Genomic DNA, 26,161 nt, shown 5'->3' on the forward strand with positions numbered 1-26,161 from the left:
CCATTAGCATTTCTCAGATGTAATATCTGACATCAAAGAGAGGAAGAGTAGGATAAACCGCTTTAAAATCCGTGTGATTCAGATATTCAAAATGAAACGTGGGGTATTCAATTGCTGATCATTGATAATAATTAGCATGGTCCACCACAAAGATTTTGTGGTATCTTGATCTCCCACTTGATCTGCACGTAGTGATGACGGTGGCATAAGTTTTATAAAGAACGAAGGAGCAAAGAACTGTTAACAGTAAATGGAAGTGCATAATTCAAATGCTCAGAAAATAGAGAAAAGACAAACAAACGCATTAAAAGAATATATCTTGCGGATAATTAATAGCCCCGAACTTAGCAATAATCATAAGCAACTTCAGCTGGTGTAACAAATGACCCTTTCTCCTTTACTTTGTCTTTCCTTTTTCTTGTAAAAGAATAAAGCTCTATTAGCCCCCCGAGGGGGCACATGCCCATGTTATCCAACCAAAGGCCCAATGCCCTAATTCTATTCTCTTTTGGCTTCCATTCCTATTTGGAATTGGATTCGGTTTTTATTCCTATTTAGAGTTGGTTTTACTTTAAGAGAAAGCACCACTCATTATCTATAAATAGGACAACCTTGGAGAATTATTCTATGCTCATTGGTACAAGCCTTTGAAAGACTTAAGCACATAAGAGTGATTTTTGAGAGAGCCTTCATCAAGAGAGAAGAGAGAAGAAAAATATTCGTTTTGCTGCAGATTTTAATTCCGACCAGCCAACTTCAAATAACATTTTTTGATTCGTTAACCGTTGGATCGGGTTAAAATTTTGACCGAGTGTTCGTAACATCTTGGTCTTTGATTTGAACAGTGGAGATCGGATTTGGAGGCCCGTAGCATCTGATTTAGATCCTCGAACAATAGCTTCGTTTTGTGGATTCTCCTCTTTTTTCAATTGATTTGTTGTTGCTTTTGTTGCTATTGTTGCTCCGTGTTTGGCACTTGTTGTGTAGCCAATTTGAAGAAATTTTGTAACACTCTTATTATTATAGTGGAGATTTTTTGGATCTTTGTGATCCCGTGCTTTTTACCTTTGATTTGAAGGATTTTTCATGTTAAAATTTGCTGTTCTTTATCTTCTTTATTTTCGGGTTTGCCTCTTTCTCGACATAACAGTGGTATCAGAGCCTTGGTTATTTATCCAAGTTGCTACGGAATGGAGGCGAATATGAGTAAGATGGTATGTCTAAATGGGAGAAATTATAATGTTTGGAGAAGCAAGATGAAAGATTTATTGTTCGTGAAAAAGATGCATCTACCTGTTTTTGCAGCTCATAAACCCGAGAGTATATCTGATGAAGAATGGGATTTCGAGCACCAACAAGTATGTGGATATATACGACAATGAGTTGAAGATAATGTTCGCAACCATATTGTAAACGAGATACATGCGAGATCATTGCGGGAAAAGCTAGAGACTCTTTATGCTTCAAAAACTGGGAACAACAAGTTGTTCCTGCTAAAGCAATTGATGACCTTTAAATACAAGGAAGACAGCCCTATCCTTGATCACATAAATAATTTTCACGGCGTCCTTGATCAGCTGTTTGGAATGGGAGTTAATTTTGATGATGAGATACAAGGATTTTGGCTTCTTAATACTCTGCCAGACTCTTGGGAAACTCTTCATGTTTCTTTGACAAATTCAGCTCCTGGAGGTAAGGTGGCCATGGAATATGCCAAGAGTGGTGTGTTGAACGAGGAAGTAAGGAGGAAATCTCAGGTTTCATCCTCACAAGCAGATATCTTGGTTACAGAAGATCGGAAGAGAGATAGAACAAGAGGCTCGAGGAATAGAGGTAAAGGTAGAAGTAAGTCAAGGTCCAAATACCATAATATTATATGCAACCACTATGGCAAGAAAGGATACATCAAAAGGTTTTGCCACAAGTGGTTGCAAGATATTAGAGAAGGAAAGAAAGTTGAAAATAACGAGAACAATGTTGCTGCTATTGTCCGAGATGACCTTCTTTTTGCTTATGATGAAAATGTCATCAATTTGGTATCCCATGAGATGAGCTGGATAGTAGATTCTGGAGCTACCTCACATGTCACACCAAGAAAAGATTTTTTTCTCATCTTATACTCCTGTTGATTCTGGAGTGTTAAAGATGGGCAATGCCAGTGAAGTTAAGGTGTTTGGTGTTGGTACAGTTTATTTGAAAACTAATAATGGTTCAACGTTAGTTCTTCAAGATGTCAAGCATGCTCCAGACTTTCCTTTCAATTTGATCTCCGCGGGAAGATTAGACGATGAAGGTTACCATAATGCCCTCTTTAATGACCAATGGAAGCTCACCAAGGGCTCATTAGTAGTGGCTCAAGGAGTCAAGTCTGGTCATTTATATGTGACACAGGGCTCTATTCTTAATGACTCCATAAATCTGGTGGAAAGTGACACTTTATCAGAATTGTGGCACAGAAGATTGAGTCATATCGGCGAGAAGGGGATTACGTGTTTGGCTAAGAAAAGTTTGCTTTCTGGAGTGAAACAAGCAAAGCTGAAAAGGTGTATTCATTGTTTAGCAGGAAAACAGAAAAGGGTTTCCTTTCATAGCCATCCTTCCTCAAGAAAGGCCGATTTATTGGAGCTAGTGCACTCTGATTTGTGTGGTCCTTTTAAAGTAAAGTCAAAAGGTGGTGCACTTTACTTTGTGACATTCATTGATGATCATTCTCGTAAGCTCTGAGTGTATCCTTTGAAATCTAAAGATCAAGCACTTGGCGTGTTTAAGGAATTTCAGGCCTTAGCTGAGAGATAGACTGGGAAGAAATTAAAATGTATTCGCACTGAAAATGGTGGTGAATATTATGGTCCATTTGATAACTATTGCAAGGAACAAGGAATTCGCCATCTGAAAACTCCGCCCAAGACGCCTCAATTGAATGGTTTGGCAGAGAGGATGAATAGAACTCTAGTTGAGAGAGTTAGATGCTTGCTTTCAGAAGTTAAACTTCCAAATACGTTTTGGGCGGAAGCACTTAACACTGTTGCTTATGTTATCAATTTGTCTCCTGCTGTTGCTTTGGATGGTGATGTCCCAGACAGAGTTTGGTTTGCCAAATATGTTTCTTATGATCACCTGAGAGTTTTTGGGTGTAAAGCTTGTGTGCATGTTCCTAAAGATGAGAGTCGAAACTGGATGTGAAAACTAAGCAGTGCATCTTTACCGGTTATGGTCAAGATGAGTTTGGATATCGTTTTTACAATTCAGTTGATAGTAAACTTATTAGAAGTCGTGATGTAATATTCTTTGAAGACCAAACTATTGAAGATATTGACAAAGCTGAGAAGATAGATTCTCAAAGTAATAAGAGCTTAGTTGATATTGATTCAGTTTCTATTGCTAAGGCACCTATTGCACATGAAGGAACCCAAGACAATAATGAAGATAGTGATCAAGATCAAAATGATCATCATGGTATAGATGTTATGGATGCTCCAGTTGATGAAGTTGTGGTTGATCAGCAACCAATTCCTGCTTAGGTAACTACTTCGAATGCTCCTGAAACCTCTATTAGAAGATCTACAAGGGAGAAACAAAAATCCATGCGCTATCCTCATGATGAGTATGTACTTTTGACTGACATAGGAGAACCTGAGAATTATGATGAAGCCATGCAATATACTCACAAAGATTAGTGGATCGAAGCCATGGAAGATGAGATGAAGTCACTCCATGAGAATGGCACATATGAGTTAGTGAAATTGCCGAAAGGTAAGAGAGCTTTATCTAACAAATGGATATTCAGAATAAAGCAAGATAACCATACATTTGCGCCTAGATACAAGGCGAGGTTAGTTGTTAAAGGTTTTGGCCAGAAGAAGGGAGTTGACTTTGATGAAATTTGCTCCCCTGTTGTGAGGATGTCTTCTATTCGTGTGGTTCTAGGCTTAGCCGCAAATCTAGATTTAGAGGTTGAGAAGATACACACTGATGAAAATCCTTCGGATATGCTGACAAAGGCGATGGTTGCAGATAAACATGAATTTTGCAGAAAATTGGCAGGCATAAAGTCTGTCAATAGTTCCTCTACTTGAAGACACATTTGGCCCCTTGGCTGGAGGGGGAGTTTGTTGGGCACATGCCCATGTTGTCCAGCCAAAGGCCCAATGGCCTAATCCTATTCTCTTTTGGTTTCCATTCCTTTTTGAAATTGGATTCGATTTTTATTCCTATTTAGAGTTGGTTTTGCTTTAAGAGAAAGTACCACTCATTATCTATAAATAGGACAACCTTGGAGAATTATTCTATGCTCATTGGTACAAGCCTTTGAAAGACTTAAGCACATAAGAGTGGTTTTTGAGAGAGCCTTCATCAAGAGAGAAGAGAGAAGAAAAGTATTCGTTTTGCTGCAGATTTTAATTCCGACCAGCCTTCAAATCACGTTTTCCGATTCGTTAACCGTTGGATCAGGCTGAAATTTTGATTGAGTGTTCGTAACATCTTGTCTTTGATTTGAACGGTAAAGATCTGATTTGGAGGCCCGTAGTATCTGATTTTGAGCCTCGAACAGCAGCTTCGTTTTTGTGGATTCTCCTCTTTTTTCAATTGATTTGTTTGTTGCTCTTGTTGCTATTGCTGCTCCGTGTTTGGCACTTGTTGTATAGCCAATTTGGAGAAATTTTGTAACCCTCTTATTATTATAGTGGAGCTTTTTGGGATCTTTGTGATTCTGTGATTTTTACCTTCGATTTGAAGGATTTTTCACGTTAAAATTTGGTATTCTTTATCTTCTTTATTTTCGGGTTTGCCTCTTCCTCGACATAACAGGGGGTTCTGTGTTTAATAAGGTCAGTGAAAAGTGCACATTCATGTATTTGTAATATACTAACATAGATATTTTTTTTAATTTTTAATTTTTATTTTTGAAACCCCACCCCATAAACTCTTTAGCCATGAGCTAATAATGACGCTTTCTTACTTTGCTCTCTTGGTGACTCAAATCCTAAACATCATGGTCGGAGTTGGAGGAGTTTTTCCACTAGGCTATCCCTCACTTGTCTCAGTATTTGATACTTTTACTGAAGGGTGGTAATAGCAGACACCCATATATATTATCTTTTTACGTTGATGGAACTCCTGATTATTCAGCCAAAATAGAATTGTACAAGCTTCGAAGTAAGACGTTCCATGCATTTAGGCAAGGAAGTGATGTCAAGATTCCGAAGTTCGATATAGTGGCTTTTAACTTGCTCTTTCTTCTCTCTCCCCCCTGCTTCTTCACGGTTATTTCTATCTTCCTAGTTCCTACATCACTACCTCAGCAGTTCTCTCTTTTAAAATTCAATCAGCAATGCTCTTGATCAGGGTTGGTAATAAGGGAACAGGAAAGCCTCGAAGGAAGTTTCAAAAACTTAAATATACAAAATCTTTCCAGGAGATTAAAATTACTTTTGTCTTCCTTCTATTTCCGTGACACTTTTGGGGATGAATAAGTGTATTGTTGTCATTATTTGGACATTTATTTTGCATTCCAGTAGGATAAACTACTTAATTCACTGTAGAGAACAAGAGTCGCCTGTTACCTTTGGGATCTTCTATTTTAATTTAAACTTACCTCACATGTGAGGAACCGAATCAACTAAAAGCTTCCAGAGGAGATCAAGATTTACTTTTTGTCCTCTCTTTATATCAACATCGAAATTCATTGCAGAGAAAATAGTCACAATGTCATGCTCGGTACTTACCTTCATCAAATCAAAATTGCCTGATATATTTGAAACCAAATCAAAAGCAAAACCTATGAATCAAATGTAACAAGAGATCAGATTCTTTTCTATCTACACCAATTTGACATCTCTTGAAGGGTTACAATGCCTTTGCATACTTTTTCAGAAGCAAGGGACGCGGCAACGACCATATATATATAAGTAAATAGTGGATGATGTTAATAACCGGTACTTAGAGATTTATATCCACGCTAAAAAAGTTTTCACGCTAAGTTTTTTTCTTCATATTTCGCAAAGCATCAATTTACAATAGAGTAGCTAGCCAATAAAACTAACAAAACATGCATCGTTTTGCATTTTGATGCGTGATACTTATATTATGTTTGGCCAAACTTCTAAAATCAACTTATTTTGAAAAGTATTTTTCGAAAAAATAATTTTGCTAGTTTGTGTTTGGCTAATCATTTTGGAAAGCACTTTTAAGCAACAATTATAATTTGATTAAATTTTTAAAAAGTACTCCTAAGTATATTTTCTCAAAATTGCTTTACTTTTGGAGGACAAATCACTATTTTCAGCTTTTCAAAACAACTTATATTTCTATTCTTAAGCATGTCTTCCCTTTTAAAAGCAACATGGCCAGACACTTTAACTTTAGAAATAAAGTTGTTTGGCGGAAAAATACTTTTGGCAAACAAAAAATCTTTGGCCAAACATGCTATTAATATCATGAATAAAATAGAGGCTTATCACAAAGTAAAGTAGTAAAACGGTAAAACTAGATAATCGAACCACCAACCTGTACGGGCCAAAATCAACCCTAAGCGTATTTGGTCTAATAGGACATTAAGGAAAGAGTCGGTCGAGGTCGACCAGAAGACAGCAAAATTCGTGGCCGAGGTGTCAACCATGGTCAAGGTCAAGCACTGCGTAAAGGACAATAACGGCTAGTTTTCAGAATAGAATATTAGAGAGAATATTCTAGTAATATTTCCTACATTTGTGTTATTATGGTTTACTAGGGATATGTGTTGAATATATAAGGGTAAAGAAAAAGAAAGAAAGGCATGTAATATTCATTTGATAAGAACACTTTTGAGAAGAAGATTTTTTCTCTTTTGTAAAAATACAAAAATTACCTTTTGATAAAGATTCTTGCTCATATTATTCCCCACCTCTCCACCAAAATCGAGGATAGTTCATACGAATCTTGGACCTTTGTGTCACTTATCATTGTCATGAGAAATATTCGTCCAATCCATCCATTATTAAGTGAATCATTCTTTTTATTTATTTAAATATTATTTATTATTAGTAATATCTCCATTAATGTTCATGCTTTAAGAGTATTTTTAACTTATTATATCAATCATTTACGGAATCTAAATCTGCCCCTGCACGTTTTGGTCAAACACAACCTATTCTTTACAGTTTGATATCGCATTTTTCATTATCCGTATTGTGATATCCCTCAAAGACCACGGCAATTCCCTATCTCAACCTTCTTTACCACCTCTCAATCAAACTGTTCCCTAAACAGCCGATTAGCAAATAATAAAAAAATGTTTGCTTCATTTACAGAATAACTTACCCATTTTCAACGGCTAGGATTCGTAATCCTAATCCCCCTTGGGGCGGATCACATTGAGATGAGTGTAACCCGGGCTTTAGAGGACGGAACGGGACAGAAATGAGAAAATACATCTTCTGCGCCAGTCGACCAGTGTTTCCAACAAGACTCCGAGGAGCGGAACCGTAGTAGAGTTGACGGCGGTGAAGTCGAGCATGTACCTTCCGTTTTTAGCTATGGCTATGGCTGCGCCTGCGTATGAGAAAATGATGTTCCGGAGCCGGAAGAAAGATGACGACGCAGGCGCGTGAATTGAAACGATTTACGTAGGGGAGGAAGGTGGGGAGAGCGCACGAGAGAGGGGGAGGGAATACAGTTGTGGAGGCGGGAACGGGGGGCGGCTGTTCTTGTTAATTTTTAAGGGATGAGATTTTTTTATTTATTAATTTTCTATTATTATATTTAAAATTTCAATAATGGTAAAATTGATTTCTCCTATAGTCATTTAATTAATTTCTTGATATATAGGAATAGTCATATTATTATCCCTCTAATATTTATAAACTAGAAAAGTTTTTCATTCAACTCCATTTTATATTTAGGAGTACTAAATTTCTTCTTTTAGGTTTCGAAGGAGATTTCTTTAGTTAATAAAATTCTGCCTAAAAGTTTCATTTTTTTGAGTTCCCCTTATAGGCTTAGGAGGGGTTTTTCTTTAGTTAATAAAATTTTAACCTAAAAGTTTCGGGTTTTCTTTAGTTAATAAAGTTTTGACGTAGGAAAGTTAGAAAAGTTTCGGTACTAACTTTTTATACACTATATTAGGTGAAATTAGCCATTTGAACTAATTTATAGATTAGGAGTCTTTATCTTTTAATAATTTTTTTAATCTATTTGAACTATATACAATTTTACCTTTTATATATACCCATACTTTCAAAAGTGTATGTGTTAAGTAGTAAAAACCTAGAGATTATACCCAGCAAATTAAAATTCGTTCTAATTTAGTTTTTATGGATCCGCCTCTAACAATATGCTTTGACAAGGTTCGTTTAATCCAAATTTACTGATAATTCCAATAATAAGGCATCAAAGGACTATCGTAGGACAACATTTCTTTATTTACTGAGTTAGCTAAATAGGACATGTCAATATAAATAATTTTTAGGCACTTGCACTTTTATCTTTAGTTTTTCTTTTTAGTTTATAAAGAATATTCCATAATGCTAACGTTGTTTCTTATAGTTTTGTATGCAATGATATGGGATACACGCGCAACGCACGTACCATAAGACTAGTGTGTATATATATACACACACTATATTAAAAGCACGAAGGCCTTTAGTGAAATGTCATTCGCCTTTTTTACCCTTTAAAAATTAATTTTACATTAGATAAAATAGTCATTTAGTTATTTTCCTAATATTTAAGAATAAATATTAAATATTTCTTTAATATTTAGGATTTCAAATAAACTTTATTTGGGATACTAAATCCTTCCTTATTTGAACTACGTAATATTAAAAACTTATAAAAGAAAATAACATCACATAAAATTACATTAATAATTTCGTCTACTTTCATTTCTTTTTAGATTTAGACGTTAATTCTTTGTTAGTGAATTGGCAAAACATTAAGCATTCTTTGTATCGTAAAACTTTATGTTAGTAAATGTACACAGGTAAAAATCGTGCTCATGATACACTCCGACCTCCATTAGGGTAAAACGGGCTCAAAGATGATCGCGAAGGATCGGGATCAAAGTAAAGGTCTCATCGAGTCAGAATCCAATGGCATGTTGTCTGCCTTCGAAAATATCGGGGTCATGAGTCGATATCAATCCAAATCCTGAAAGATTTCGGGTAATCGAACACGATCAACAGAAAGTCGTAATATCCGCGACCGGCCGAATATCACGATGTGGATCTCGGCACGTATCGATGAAGTTTTTACATTTTATAGAGTTATACTTGGAGTATGATTCTCCTATTATATAAAGGGGTCTGATAATTCATTAGACACGTTGTAATACGCATTCTAAAGCAATATACTACTATTTAATTTTCACTATTATTGTAAGCTTTTTCTCTCGTTCATCAAAGTTGTCCACTGTGAGCCTGGATCGAGGGTGAATGTTTCACTGAGGCTGGAGTCATCCTCCTCGTGTGGTTTGAATTTACTATATCTTTACTTGTCCAATCTAACTCAATTTATCATTTTATATCAAATTAATCCGCATATCCTTAAAATCACTTATAAATTTAATTGTTATCCGATTTTAAGGGTAAACAATGAAAATTACCTATTCTTCAATATTAGTTTAGTCTTCAAAAAGCAATTACAATATATATAATTAGGTAACTACTTGACTTATTAAAATCTTAAAGTGGTGTTTCTTTTAATAAAAATAAAAAATAAATTAAAAAGACAAAATCAAATTATGAATGAGATGAGTACGTTCGCAAAAATTGAACAATTACTGATGCGAAACTTAGATATGAATATTTTCATAATAGAAAATCCAGCATTTAAAAAAAAGGAATTACATATACACCCCACCCCCCAAACACACACACGCGTAGAAATTTTCGAACAAATGCCATTTTTATAAATGATGATCTTTTTATTTTATTTTAAAAAAAATTTCGGTGTTTGTATATTGATTGATATTATCAATATATCGATGGTTGAGAACTTCTATGTGGTAATTTTCCCCCTTAATGAGTTGGTATATAGGAACAATATTTTTATTTTCAAAAACATATACTTTTATTTATAATAACTGAAAAATAATATTTAATAGAATATTTTTCTGATAATTTTTAATAAAAATATTAATTTAGACAAGGTACACGCGCAACGCGCGTATCGTAAGGCTATGTGTGTGTGTGTGTGTGTGTGTGTGTGTGTGTGTGTGTGTGTGTGTGTGTGTGTGTGACGACCCGACTGGTCGTTTTGAGTATTAGCGCTCTGTTAAGTGGCTTAAGGTCTCGAGCAACTCCGTATTATGTGTTATGACGTGTGTGCGTAGTCGAGTTCGAACTTCGGATGATTTGGGATTGATGTGGAAGAAGGATTCGTGTTTTAGAAGCTTAAGCGATATGAGTTGACCGAAATTTGACTTCTGTGTAGACGACTCCATAATGGAATATTTATGATTCCAATAGTTTCGTATGATGACTTTGGATTTAGGAGTGTATTCGGATTTGGATTTGGAGGTCCGTAGGGTAATTTGAAGCATTTCGGCGAAAATTGGAAAGTTGAAGTTTTTGGAAGGTTGAGAGGTTTGACCGAGAGTTGACTTTGACGATATCAAGGTCGTATTTCGATTCCGAGAGTTGGATTAGCTCTGTTATGTCATTTGAAACTCGCATGCAAAATTTGATGTCATTCCGGGTTGATTTGGTATGTTTCGGCACGAGTTTTGGAAGTTGGAAGATTTGAAATTTCATAAGTTCGATTCGAGGAGCGATTCATAATTTCGATGTTGTTTGGTGTGATTTGAGACCTCGACTAAGTTCGTATCGTGTTTTAGGATGTGTTGGTATATTTGGTTGAGGTCTCGGAGGCCTCAAGTGGATTTCGGATGGATAACGGACCGGATTTTTGGACTTAAGAAATGTTGAGGGGTTCTAGACTGGTGTCCTCGCACCTGCGATGGATTTGGTCGCAGGTGCGCGACCGCATAGGCGAGGCAGTGATCGCAAAAGCGAAAGGGGAAGGACCAGAAATTTATTATATTCTATGATTCCATCTTTATTTTTATTTTATAATTAGTGTTTTGAGTTGAGAAAAATGGGAATTTTTGAAGAAATCTTTCAAAATATAAAATGATGATTTGAAGGACGAATTAAGGTCGAAAATTGATAATTTTAATATAGTTAAACTCGATATCGAATGTGTGTTCAGTTTTTATAATTTTAGTCGTATTCCGAAATGCGGGTCCGGGTCGACTTAGTTGGAGCGATTTTTCAATTCTTAGCTAAGATCATTATTTCATTATTTAAATTAGTTTCATATAGTATGAAATTGTTTTAGCTAGATTCAAGTCGTTCGGAGTTGGAAATCGAGGGAAATGCCTTCTAATTAATTGATTGAGCGTGGTTTGAGGTAAGTATCTTGCCTAACTTCGTGTGGGAAAAACTACCCCTTAGGAAATTTAGTCTTTGGTGCTAATTGTGCCATATAAAGTCCGTGTACGCGAGGTGACGAGTACGTGCTTGGGCTTATTTATTAAAAGTTGACCTTTTAGGGCTCTTAGGTTCTTATGCTCATTAGATATGAAGTTGTTTTGTTATGTTAAATTCTTCATTTACTAGTTTCACCTCTACACGTCTTAATTGGAATTAATTACTTTCATGTTCCACTCTTATTGCCTATTTGACTCTTGTGTGTCTTAACTGAAGTTGTTGCCTCTTCGATTGTCATGCTATCATTTCCTAATTGTTTATCCTTAATAGAAATTATTATGATCACTTTTGTAATTGTCTATCTTTAATTGAGGTTATGATTATCTTTTTTGTTGATTATCCTTAATTGAATTTGTTGTACCTCTTTCGTAATTGCTCAACCCTAAATGAAGCTAATTATCCTTAATTGTAGTGGCCTCATCCTTTTTTGAAATCATTTGTTATATACCATTTCTCCCTTGTTGAGCTATTCTTACTGAAAACTAGTATTTTCTATTGTGTTTATTCTTTGTGAGCACGTTCTACCGCTTCTTTGTGATCCAAAGCTCTTGAGTTGATTTACTTATCGTATTCTCGTGCTATTATTATTGTTGTTGCTGTTGTACTCAGTTTGTTGAGCTGAGGGCTATGCACGGTTGTTGTATTGACACTGTTTAGATGAAATGTCGTGAAATATGGGCATATGTTGTGAAAGTCATTTTTATTATGATATTGTGTATTTGGCACGTGATATTGTTGGGAGGTTTTGTTCGGGTGTTTGCACGAGGTTTATGTCGCGCTGCTGTTAATATTGATATATGCATATGCGGCGTGACAAGGTGGGCTATATATGTGGGTTTGCGCATGTGGAGAGACAAGGTGGGAATATTATTATGTGCGTGCGGCGAGACAAGGCAAGCATTTACTTTATTATTGCGCACGTAGCGAGACAAAGTGGGCTATGTCGGGGATTGATTTGTGATGGCCTGGGGGCATTGTTGTTGTTGCTACTTGTGTAGTGGCGTGCCTAAACTGTGTGAGTTTTACTTGGTGCAAATTGTGGGGATCGTTCCTTATGTGCCGTTCATTTTTCTCTACTCTTATTCGTTGGCCCGAACTGTGATAGAACACTTGCACAAGCATGCACGTACTTTATCACCCTATCGGTTAAGAAGATGAACATTGATGCTACCGATCATTTGTACGTACTCCGTCTACTTGTCTTATATGTGAGATTGGTTCTATTGGCACGTGAGTCGTCCGTGCAGTTATCAGTTATAACGATGGCACAAGATGCCAAGTGATTAGGGTTCATGAATTGGGACCCGTGAATTGCGTGAGTTTTGAGGTTTGGTACCTCTTAGAGAATATTGAATAAACCTGGTGCGAAAGCGGTTATTCTTATCAAGTTGCTACTTGTCTTTCCTTTATTTGTTTTTCATCGGATTTAAACTTTGTCTAGCTTGCACTACTATGTTATTACATGTGGTGTCCCGCTGCAAATTATTGCTTCTATTTCCTACTGCAAGCACTGTATTATTATTGTCATTATGCGTAGTTTTGTAGAGATATCATACTCTGCTAGTTCTATACCTATACTTGTTCAGGTTATCTAGTCTAGTAGGTGTCTTGACTGTCCTTCGTCACTACTCCACTGAGGTTAGTCTTGATACTTACTGGGTACCGTTGTGGTGTACTCATACTACACTTCTGCATATTTTTGTGCAGATCCAGGTAATTCAGAGTCAGTCGATCGCTAGCTAGTTGTACGGATCTTGTTGTAGAGACTCAAGGTAAACCTGTTGTTGCGTTCACAGGCCTCGGAGTCACCTTCTGTTATTGTACTTGTATTGTTTATCTCTATTCCGAAATAGTTGTATTTAGAGGTTTTTGTAGCAAACTCAATAAAGCTTATGACTTGTACTATCGATTTTGGGAATTGTAAGTTGTGTAATAAGGTTCTATTTCATAATTATTAATTGTTGGTCAAATTTTTCTATTAATTCAATAAGTGTTAGGCTTACCTAGTCTTAGAGACTAGGTGCCGTCACGACATCCTACGGAGGGAAATTTGGGTCGTAACAAGTTGGTATCAGAGCTCTAGGTTCATAGGTGCTATGAGTCATAAGCGAGTTTAGTAGAGTCTTGCGGATCGGTACAGAGACATATGTACTTATCTTCGAGGGGCTACGAACTATTAGGACAGTTTCACTTCTTCATTCCTATCGTGCGGGTTTATTGATCCCAGAGTTTGAGTTTTTATCATTCTATTCTCTCACAGATGGTGAGGATACGATCTGTAGTTACTGATGATGCCGCCCCCGGAGCAAGTGTCACTAGAGGCAGCGGCAGAGGCAGAGGCCGAAGAGGAACATGTGTCGCAGCTAGGGCACCTACTAAAGCAACAGTTGAGGAACCGCCGGTAGATCCGGTTGGGGGATAGGTATCGGAGGCTCCTGTTGTTACCCCCGGACTCCAGGAGACTTTAGCATAGTTCTTGAGCATGTATGGTACATTGGCTCAGGCGAGGTTGATTCCGGTTGCACCAGCTACTTCGTAGATCGGGGGAGGGACTCAGACTCATGCCGCCCGAACTCCAGAGCAACGAGTCCACACTTGTCAGGTTTAAGGTGTCATGACGACTCAGCATGTGGTCCCAGTTCAGCCTATGGTTAGGGACGCAACATCTGAGGAAGAACAACTTAGGCTTGCAAGGTTCAAGAAGTATGACCCTCCTACTTTAAGTGGTTTGGCTTCTTCAGATGGTGCACATGATTTTCTAGAGGAGCGCCACCGCATTCTCCTCACTATGGGTATTGTGGAGACGAGTGGGGTTGCTTTTACTACGTTCTTGCTTAAGGGAGCGCCATATCAGTGGTGGCGAGCATATGAGTTGGGTAGCCCGGCCGATGCAACTTCACTTTCATGGGTTCAGTTTTTAGAGATGTTCCTGAGAGAGTTTGTTCCTCAGATCCTTTGGGATACATGGTGTGCGGAGTTTGAGCAGTTGCGATAGGGCTCTATGTCTGTGTCAGAGTATGCCGTTAGATTCAGTGATTTGTCCATACATGCACCTGCTTTAGTCGCTACAGTTAGAAAGTGAGTCCGTAGATTCATTGAGGGCTCAGACATGATATCCGGTTCAGCATGGATTGGAAGTTGGAGTCAGATGTTCCATTTCAGCAGGTAGTAAAGATCGCCCGCCGATTAAAGGCCATGTGGGACCAGGAGAGAGAGAGAGAGAGGACAGGCGGGCCAGGAGAGAGAGGACAGGCGGGGTCAGGAGAGAGAGGACAAGGAGGCTAAGAGGTCTCGCAGACCGGAGAGATCTAATGGTCTTTATTTTGGAGGCAGGGTACGACATGGTAGATGTTTTGTGGGTCAGCCAGTTCAGTTTGCACTTCAGGCTTCACACAATGTTTCAGGTACCCCTGGGTCTCAAAGGACCCATACCGCACAGTTTCCACAACCACGTTAGCAGAGAGGTTGCTTTGAGTGTGGACATACCAGCCACATAGTGAGGGATTGTCCCGACTCTGGATAGATATGTCACAGCGGGGTATTCAGGCTATGAGTTCGGTTCCAGCTGCTGATATCCCTGCACCGCCAACTTGGGGTACAGGCCAGGCAAGTAGAGGGCACCTAAGAGGGGGAGGCCCGACCCCTTGATGTGTTTTATACAGTAGACCTGAGGCCGTTGCACCAGATGATGTCGTACAGGTATGGTTTCGATTTGTCATTGAGGAGCATCATTCGTATTTTGATATGTTTGAGCCCGACTACGGGCCACTGCGGAGTAATATCAGGATGAGATCCTTGTGATTTATTCATATGCTTTGATTCTCCCTTTATGAAATTGATTCGTAGTTTGATATTGATAGGGAGTGGTGCCTGTCGGGCTTGTTTGATAGTTCTCTTATGTGTTTCTCCTTACATATTCAGTCATATTCGCGTCGTGCTTATTTGGTTTTAGCTTGCGAGGTGTGTGCCCATGTGGCGTTAGATGTAATTTGTTGATTCGACTGAATAATCGTGAGGTCTTCATGTTTATTGCATCCTTGTCAGTGTTGTGAAGGTTTGAAATAGGATTTTAATGGATGTGAGGCTAATTGCCGGTGCTGGATTTGATTATGGGCAACTGTTGTGGCTAGGGTTGTTGTTAAGGGCATATGTATGATGTGTTACATCGTGTGGTTGTGCCCTGTGGGCGTAGGCATAAGTTGTCACGGCTGGTTGAGGTTGGTACCGTGTGTTGATGCGGGAATCAGGTCTTTTGGGAACGATGGGATTATCGAAAATTTGGTTCTAAGGCTTATTAGTATTGGCAGAAGGGATAAATGTCAGTTGATATGGTGTCGTCGGGCCTATGTGGATTGAGGTGATATGGGATCACCCGCGGGTGTATGTAGGATAAATATATTCAGTGATTTGATGACTTCTGGACGATTCTTGGCAAGTTCGAGGACGAATGTTTGCTTAAAATGGGGAGAATGTAACGATCTGACCGGTCATTTTGAGTATTAGCACTCCATTCAGTGGCTTAAGGTCTCGAACAACTCCGTATTATGTGTTATGACGTACGTGCGTAGTCGAGTTCGGACTTCGGATGATTTGGGATTGATATGGAAGAAAGATTCGTGTTTTAGAAGCTTAAGCGGTAAGAGTTGACCGGAATTTGACTTCAGTATAGACGACTCCGGAATGGAATTATTATGGTTCCTATAGTTTTGTATGGTGATTTTGGACTTAGGCGTGCGTTCGGATTTGGAGGTCCGTAGGGTAATTTGAAGCATTTTGGCGAAAATTAAAAAGTTAAAGTTTTTGGAAGGTTGAAAGGTTTGATCGAGAGTTGACTTTAGCGATATCCAGGTCGGATTTTGATTTCGAAAGTTGGATTAGCTCCATTATGTCAGTTGGAACTCGCATGCAAAATTTGACGTCATTCCGGGCTGATTTGGTATGTTTCGGCACGAGTTTTGGAAGTTGGAAGATTTGGAATTTTATAAGTTCGATTTGAGGCACGATTCGTAATTTCGATGTTGTTTGGGGTGATTTGAGGCCTCGACTAAATTTGTATCGTGTTTTAGGACGTGTTGGTATATTTATTTAAGGTCTCGGGGGCCTCAGGTGGATTTCAGATGGATAACGGATTTGATTTTTTGACTTAAGAAATGCTGAGGGGTTCTGGACTGGTGTCCTCGCACCTGCGATGGATTTGGTCACATGTGCGTGACCGCATAGGAGAGGCAGTGATTGCAGAAACGAAAGGGGAAGGATTGGGCATTGGTCGCAGGTGCGAAGTATTTTCCGCACCTGCATGATTGCGGATGCAAAGTATTTTTCGCACCTGCGTGATCGCGGATGCGAAGATGAAGACGCAGGTGCGAGAAGGGATGAGCTTGAAAGTCTTCGCAAATGCGAAAAATTGGTGCGCATCTGCAGTTCCGCAGAAGCAGAATATTGGACGCAGAGGCGAGTTGGAGCGCAAAAGCGATATGGGCATGCGCACCTGCGGTTGCGCAGAAGCAGAAGGATGCTCGCAGGTGCGAGAGGGAAGCTGATTAGTGGGCTTCGTATGTGCAGTTCTTTTGTCGCAGAAACGGCTAATTATGTCGCAGGTGCGGTCATACCTGAGCAAAATCATTTAAGTCGAGGGTTTGGCCATTTTCAACATATTTTGAGTTATAAACCTCGGTTTTTGGGGATTTTTCGTGGAATTTTTAAATAAATCATTGGGGTAAGTGTTCTTCACCTGAAATTTATTATATTCACTGATTCCATCTTTATTTTTATTTTATAATTAGTGTTTTGAGTTGAGAAAAATCGGAATTTTTGAAGAAATCTTTTAAATTATAAAATGATGATTTAAAGGACGAATTGAGGTCGAAAATTGATAATTCTGGTATGGTTGAACTCAATATCAAATGGGTACTCGGTTTTTGTAACTTTGGTCGGGTTCTGAGACGCGGGCCTGGGTCTACTTTGTTTGAGCGATTTTTCAATTCTTAACTAGGATCATTATTTAAATTAGTCTCATATAGTTATAAATATAATACAAAATTATTTTGGCTAGATTCAAGTCGTTCGGAGTTAGAAATCGAGGGAAAGACCTTCTAATTAATTTATTGAGCGTGGTTTGAGGTAAGTATCTTGCCTAACTTCATGTGGGAAAAACTACCCCTTAGGAAATTGAGTCATTAGTGCTAATTGTGCCATGTGAAGTCCGTGTACGCGAGGTGACGTGTATGTGCTCGGGCTTATTTGTGAAAGCTGACCTTTTAGGTCTCTTAGGTTCTTATGCCCATTAGATATGAAGTTGTTTTGTTATGTTAAGTTCCCCATTTACTAGTTTCACCTCTATGTGTCTTAATTTGAATTAATTGCTTTCATGTTTCACTCTTATTGCCTATTTGACTCTTGTATGCCTTAACTGAAGTTGTTGCTTATTCGATTGCCATGCTATCCTTTCCTAATTGCCTATTCTTAATTGAAATTATTATTATCTCTTCTGTAATTGTCTATCCTTAATTAAGGTTATGATTATCTTTTCTGTTGCTTATCCTTAATTGAATTTGTTATACCTCTTTTGTAATTGCTCAACCCTAAATGAAGCTAGTTATCCTTGATCGTAGTGGCATCATCCTTATTTGGAATCATTTGTTACATATTATTTCTCCCTTGTTGAGATATTCTTACTGAAACTAGTATTTTCTATTATGTTTATTCTTTGTGAGCTCGTTCTACCGCTTCTTTGTGATCCAAAGCTCTTGAGTTGATTTACTTGTCGTATTCTTGTGCTATTGTTGTTGTTGTTGTTGTTGATGTTTTACTCAGTTTGTTGAGCCGATGGCTATGCGCGGTTGTGGTATTGACATTGTGTAGATGAAATATTGTAAAATGTGGCCACATGTTGTGAAAGTCATTTTATTGTGATGCTGTGTTTGGCACGTGATACTGTTGGGAGATTTTGTTCGGGTGTTTGCATGAGGTTTCTGCCGTGCTGTTGTTATTATTGATATATGCACATGCGGTGTGACAAGGCGGGATATATATGTGAGTTGCGCATGTGGCGAGACAAGGTGAGAATATTATTATGCGCATGCGGCGAGACAAGGCGGGTATTTACTTTATTATTGCGCACGTGGCTAGACAAGATGGGCTATATCGGGGATTGATTTGTGATGACTTGTGATGGGCTGGGGGCATTGTTGTTGTTGATATTTGTGTAGTGGCGTGCCTAACATGCGTGAGTTTTACTTGGTGCAAATTGTGGGGATCGTTCCTTATGTGCCGTTTATTTTTCTCTACTCTTATTCAATTGCCCGAACTGTGATATAACACTTACACAAGCATGCACGTACTTTATCACCCTATCGGTTAAGAAGATGAACATTGATGCTACCGATCATTTGTACGTACTCCGTCTACTTGTCTTATATGTGAGATTGGTTCTATTGGCACTTGAGTCGTCCGTGCAGTTATCAGTTGTAATGAGGGCACAAGATGCCAAGTGATTAGGGTTCATGAATTGGGACCCGTGAATTGTGTGAGTTTTGAGGTTTGGTACCTCGTGGAGATTATTGAATAAACCTGGTGCAAAATCGGTTATTCTTATCAAGTTGCTACTTGTCTTTCCTTTATTTATTTTTCACCGGATTTAAACTATGTCCAGCTTACAATATTGTGTTATTACTTGTGGTGTCCCGCTGCAAATTGTTGCTTCTATTTCTTAGTACAAGCACTGTATTATTGTTGTCACTATGAGTAGTTCTGTAGAGATATCATACTCTGTTAGTTCTATACCTATACTTGTTCAGGTTATCTAGTTCATTAGGTGTCTCGACTGTCCCTCGTCAATACTACACCGAGGTTAGTCTTGATACTTACTGAGTACCGCTGTGTTATATTCATACTATACTTTTGTATATTTTTGTGCAGATCTAGATAATTCAGAGTCAGTTGATCGCTAGGTAGCTGTACGGATCTTGCTGTGTAGACTCAAGGTAAACGTGCTGTTACGTTCACAGGCCTCAGAGTCACCTTCTGTTATTGTACTTGCACTGTTTATCTCTATTTCGAAACAGAGTTTGCTTCGAGTCATATATTTGATCTCTCTAATTTAAAAGGAGGGTAGAAACTAGTAACAAGGAAGCATAAGAAAATGCTTAAATCAATGAGGGATAATTTGAGAAATATAAATTTATGGTGAAGATAGTTTTGTCTTAGATAAATTAATTTTTCACTTCTGCTTCTTGAAAGAAATTAGAAATTTCTTGTTCTTCCCAAAAATAGAAAAACTATTTTGTTACTAGCCAAAAATACTTATCCAACTTGGTCAAACAACTAAAATTTCTAAATAAGTACTTTTCTGAAAAAAAATAAATTTACTTTTGGCCTACAAGCTTGGCAAAACAGGATAGTTGCTAAACATTTTTTTTTTTTTGTTTTCTAGTCTTTCGATAAGTATATTAAAATGGTAAAAAGAATGTGGACGTACCACGTAAAGTAGTCAATTATGTCAGCGTTCCACCTTCGGCCTAGTCGGTGACACAAAAAATAGTCAAATCTGGAATTAACTTTTTATGGAAAAACACACACAAAAGAAATCGGGAAAAGGGAGCTTTCATTGGGCCCAGTGACTGATGACTTAGAACCAGGTATTATAGATAGTTGATAAGCTTGAAGTGCTGAAAAATATTTTTAAGTATTAAAATTAATTTTTTAAATAATTATTCACGTATTTGAATAGATGTACTGAAACTAATAATAAGTAATTGATGTATTTGATAGAAAAATATTGACAAGCTGTTATTTTGTTAAAATGACAAAAATATCCTTAAAAACTTTATAAAAGATTATAAATTAAAAAGTTTCTTTGTAGAAAAAATAATGAACAACGAATATGGAATGAAGGGAAAGTTAGAAAATTTATTTTGGGAAAAATATTTTGTAAATTAAAAAATATTATTAAAGATAAACTAGTAAAAACTTTGATCAAACTAAAACTACTTATAAGCTAAAAAGTCATAAGTTGGAGGTGACCAACTTATGACTTATGACTGATTTTAGCTTATAAGCACTTGGTTTATAGAATATTTATCAAATGCGTAAATAAGCCAAAATATGTATTTGACCAACTTATAAGCTCAAAAAACACCCTCTTAGGACCCGTTTGACCATAGATTTTATCAAAATAAATTTGGATTTTATTTGGCAAACACATATTTGACCATAGATTTTGCTTATATTTTGACAAAATCCCAAAATCAGCGGCCAAAATATCACTATGATATTTTTTAAAAATTGCTCCAAACTTTTATATTTTATAAAAGAGCCCACCAATTATTATTTTATAACAATATTATTTCGTCTTCTCGGTCACATGATATCTTATCATATAGTTCATTATAAAAATGATAATTTTGTATCAAATTTATTTATATTCAGAACTATGATTTGCGATAATATAATGAATGTTATTGATAATGGTACTATTGAGTATTTGTGATAGTTTTTAGAGCTTGTGGGTATAAGTCATATTTTATATTTTTTAAAAATAAATTTGAAAAATATATTTTGAAAACTGATGTCCAAACACATTTTTATTCTTCAAATCAAGTTTCACCTAAATTAAATTTTTCGGAACAAATTTAGAAATTTATGGCAATCCTCGCTTAGATTGGTGCTCAAACTTTTTGGGCGACCAGTCAAATCTTCGGAAAGCGTTACGAATAGCACAAAAACGTTAGCGCGAAACTTCAGTTGGCGCAAAAACCAGTGGTTCTCATTTATCGTCTCCATTGTTAAGCTACTAGGGTTTTGATCTTCTGCGGTGAGGTTCTCGGGCCGCCATGGAAGAAGTTAGGTCCAGCACCGCTTGGGTCTCTACTCACTCCTCTCATGTTACCGTTGATTTCTCAGGTTCCTTTGCATTCTCTCTATGTTGTTATTTACTACATTACTCCAATGCATTATCTGTCTGCATTGAATTAATTTTCGGTCTCAAATCAGTTAGAGTCCGTTATAAGAATCCTCCGTGTTCATTACGCTTTGTTCCGGAGCGAGGGCCTAGAAATAACTTCAATGCTCTGTTTTTATTTATTTATTTTATATTTTTTAGAGTCACGTTTAATGGTTGTTTAAAGTGGCCTGTATTTGATAAATAAGATTACATTTAGCATGTGTTATGCGCAGGCATTGAGAAGGTTGCTGAAACTATGAAGAATACATTGCCGAAAGTGGAGTGGGATTTTGAAGGGATACACTATTTTGATAACGGCCCACTCACTGTTCAATACTTGTTGGTCTTGGATACATTGAATTTCTGCTTCTGGCCAGGTACTTTAACAAGTTTGAATAAAGTTGTAATTTGACAAAGGTTTAATCTGTTATAGTTGTCTGCAAATTATTTTCTTTAACTGGGTGTACAAAGAAAATCTATAAAATGCACCATATCGATAGTCCGCGTCAAATTGGATAAAAAAAACCCGATTGTGGTTTGGTTTTAACTAAAAAAAGTCAAACTGAAACCAAACCAATCCGACATTACATTTATATAGCTTTTAAAAATATTTTATACATAAAAATATTTCTTGTAATGTAATTTATAAATTTTTTTAAAACTTTTTCATGATTTTATTTTTTAACGTATTATTTTAAGGTTGGACTTAATGTAGCAACTCAAATAAAGTTCAAATCAATACTAATGCTAACAAAAGAAATTCAATTCAACACTAGGATGACAGTGGGTTGGATATATATTTTTTGGTTTTGCATTGGTTTGTAATAAAAATGCATAACTTAGTTCATTTTTTTTTTATTGTTTATTCATGTAATTTAACCGTACTTATTTTATCATGACTTATTACTTGTAGATTATATTCATTTTATTATGGCTTATTAATTAGCAATATTTATTTTATGTGATTTCATTATCTATATTATTGAATATTTTAGTACAATGCTATGTTATTTTCTTGGAAAATACATTATATAGTTGTATCCTACTAGGACTAAAGAAATATTTAGAGTACAAGTTATAAATTTTGTGCTATGAATACTTTACGCGAGAAACCCCCCCGGAAAACCTGAAAAATTCGAGAAAAAATGAAATTGAAAAACCCGACTTTGTTGGTTTGATTTGGTTTATAGATTTAAAAACTCGACACCATTGGTTTGGTTTGGCAACTGAAAAACCCAAACCAATTCGACCTATGTACACCCCTAACTGTAGTAATACAACTGAATTTGCTTTTATTTGATTCTCTGTCTGTGTCGGAGTACATGCCAGTATTTGGAACTGCATTGGTTTTTCCAAAGCATATAACTTGGACATTTATGTCAATCAAGAAAGTTTTTAGTACAGAACCCTATTCATGATGCTTGATGCTGGGGCTTCACTAAAAAATCGTATGGCTGTTTTTCATTTCAGTTGTTTGATAGTATACTCTGGCCTAATGACCTTTTTGCTTACTTCTAACTGCAGATGAGGACCTGAGTTATGATCATCTGGCATCTGGATTGAAGGCTACTCTTGAAAGTGACAAAACTGCATTTGATGCTGATCGTCTACAGAAATATACAGGTAAGCAGGTTTCTTTGGATTCTGTTCTGCTATGCTTCTGTTCCCCACCCCTCCCGTGGGAAAAGCATTCTTGTAGGGGCACGAGACTCCTAGGTGTCCACTGATGGCGCTCAGGGGAATAAGAAATTCCAGAAATTATATGGTGCATGGGTTCTGTATAAGAATGTCCAGTGAACAGTTTCTCGATGTGTATACACGTGTGGTCTCTTAAGAATGCCAATGACTTTCACTCTTGCTTTTGAATACCTAACTGACGATCCAATCACTTTCAACCCAAATAAACTACCCTCTGTGGAGAATGCCTTTGTGATCATTAAATTTGAGGTCCCTACACAACTATTAGAAGTGAGGTAATCCAAGATTCAAAAGAGAAGAATCGATTTTGATTCTTCAGTTTGAATCTTCTTTTCTTGTTGAAGTAGCTCATTATATGCATGGACAAAAAAATTGTGAGAAATCGTAGTCTTTCTCTGAAATGATACTCACTCTCTTAAATCTTTAGTACCAACCTACAATTGTAAATTTGTTCATCATTCTAAAGGTTAAATCGGGAAATGGAAAAGGATTTAGTTGATGCAGCAGTAGGACGCATAAGATTAATAAAGTATTAGATGGATCATAACTGATGCTACAATAGAGACGCCTAAGATCAATAAAATATTAGAGCTCAGCACTAAAGTAATTTTCTAGAAAGCATCTTCAATTCTGCTTGTGTTTGGAAAGTCATGTGAAGCAACTCACATTTGCTATATATATATATATATATATATATATATATATAAGTTTTCAAGTTCTGAAATCTTGTAGCCTTTCCCTGCTAAATTTCAAACACCTATTTTTAGGTCCTCAGTTAAGGAAAATGTTGAACTGGCCGAGACCACTGCCTTTGGAGGATGAACGGGTGCGCTTATTGCATGAGGTACACTTCTAATTTTTTCATTTGGTGTTCCATGCATTCTCTTAACGTTCCAGTAGTTTGCGGTGTGAATCAATTATGTGTTCTTCTAAGCTTGTTAACTAAGCTAATAGCTCTCATGGCTAAGGTTGGGCTTGAGCTTGAGAGGAGCTTTGGCGGAAAGGCATCTAAGCTTGTGGAGTCCTGCGACAAATCTGCTGCAAATCTTGTCGCTCTTATCGCTAGCCACTTTCCTGGTATCTTTGTTTTCTATAGTTTTCCTTTTACATGATACATTTGATCATTATTTCCAATGATAATATATTTATCTTTGCTTATTTTACTGTTGCAGGCTTCCGTGATCACACGGTGTACAAAGGCCACCAGATTTTCTTGTATAAAAGAGCTCAAATTTTTGCGGCTGATTTATGGGGTGCGTTTAAGGGTCAAGGATATGGTGATTTTGAAGACATAAGCTCAATAACCATATTTGCTGATTATATTGTTCCAGCTGTCCTTCAGCAGCTCGGAGTGCTGAGATATAGTTCATCCGTGGCCAGTATTATCAAGAAAAATACTGAAATTACCTCTGGCAGTGAGGAGGAGGTAGAACTCCGAGCCTGCTCTGTCTATGCTGTGGAGCAAATGAAGGAGTTGATCAGTAAAAAGACTGGGAAGCAGGTTGGTCTAGCTCATTGCTATTATATTGCTCTTCTCGTATCTTCAGTGGTCAGATTTGGTGATTCATAACTTATACTCGGCTGAAAGTCAAATTCTATAGAATGAGTATTTGTTTATTGCATGTGTAAAGCTTGGTGTCTCTTATTGAAGGGTTGAATGGAAAAATGCGTACTTCTTGTTTAAGTCTATTCCATTTACTTCACGTAGAAGACCAATAATTTCCTGGATTCACAGATAGATGACTTCATGAAATAGACTAATCTACAGAGAAAATCATTCTTTCAGCTTTAATGCAGCTAAGCAGCTGATGTTAATAGAAATCCTGCCATCTAAATTGTTCATTTCGGATCATTAATGTATTATCTTTGATTTAAAATTTTACAAAATGGAGTAAAATACAATCTACTTTATATGGGTCTTTTGACTCTCTAATATATAACTATTGCCTATTGGAACAAGAAACCATAAATATGAGATGGCATCTTTTGTGTTCCTCCAAATTTTTGTCTTGTTCAGATCTGTCTCCTAGAGTCTTAATAAAATAAAGAAAGAGAGGAGAAACTAAAAAAAGTGGCTCTCATCCTTTGGCAATGCCTTTGTCTGCGCTGCTTGATACTTCTGAATCTGAAACTGTTTATAGTCCAGTCAACAGTAGAGTACAGCTTAGGTGCATGTTGCTGAATCATGATGCTAGTAGTGCACTTGATTATCTCATTGTTCAAGACTATTTAGCTTTTATGCTTGGCAAGTTCCAGTTAAGTTACAATCCTTATGTCATGTTGACCTCTTAAGTGTTGTATATCTATATCTCCCATTTAAATACAAGAAAGGATAAAAGGGTGAGTTACATGTCCAATGGCCAATGTAAGTTGTACATGAGCTGTGGCTCTATACCTGATTTCATTGTACAAGAAATATATAAGTAAGGCTGTTAGTGGTGTAACAGTTAGTCTGACATGTCAGCTGTGTTCTTTACTTGTTTATTCCCGTTTTGTGTGTATTCGAAACCGAGTTCCCAATTTTCCAATTTTCATTGATTGAATTTCATTTTCACTAAAATGTGACATCTCGTTTTACTTTCCAGGTGTTGAGCGTGGAGCTGGATCTTTGGTTATGGGCTTTTGGCATAAAATGCCCGTCTCTTCAACACCACAGGACACTCTCTATCTATTATTGACTACAGGAATTAAGCTCCATCTCCATTGCAGTCTTGCATTCAAATGACTTTTTTGGTGTTCAAGGAATTTTGACATTTATGCATCTAGGTGTAAGAGTGCAGGATTTATACAGGATTCTTTTCCCTCCTAGTGGTGCATTCACTTTCTTTAAAGAGTATGGAGGTCGAATATCAGTTATTTAACCTCTTTCAATCTCGTTAGATTTCTGTAAATTGACCTACATACAGATTTTATTTTCTTTAATGGTAAATGATGGCTGGAATGCATGACTTTTTGCTTAATTGGCCATCTTTGTCCTGGATTTTTTATTGACTTCGACTGTTTCCATGATTCTTTATGGTGGAGACATTTCAACGAGGATATCTTCTTTAGACCT

The 26,161-nt window shown here is 37.0% G+C and overlaps 1 protein-coding gene across 1 annotated transcript; it reads left to right on the plus strand.

Annotated features, from left to right (window-relative positions):
* The first annotated feature begins 21,143 nt into the window (after nt 1-21,143).
* On the plus strand, nt 21,144-26,066 carry LOC104109216 (uncharacterized). The gene is made up of 7 exons (XM_009618441.4): nt 21,144-21,368; nt 21,642-21,785; nt 22,933-23,031; nt 23,874-23,950; nt 24,075-24,183; nt 24,279-24,607; nt 25,692-26,066. Exons 1-7 carry the CDS (start codon nt 21,299-21,301, stop codon nt 25,782-25,784), a joined length of 921 nt encoding a protein of 306 aa, XP_009616736.1. The 5' UTR covers nt 21,144-21,298; the 3' UTR covers nt 25,785-26,066.
* The last annotated feature ends 95 nt before the right edge of the window (nt 26,067-26,161 follow it).

This window comes from Nicotiana tomentosiformis, chromosome 2 (genome assembly GCF_000390325.3).
Source record: "Nicotiana tomentosiformis chromosome 2, ASM39032v3, whole genome shotgun sequence".
NCBI lineage: Eukaryota > Viridiplantae > Streptophyta > Magnoliopsida > Solanales > Solanaceae > Nicotiana > Nicotiana tomentosiformis.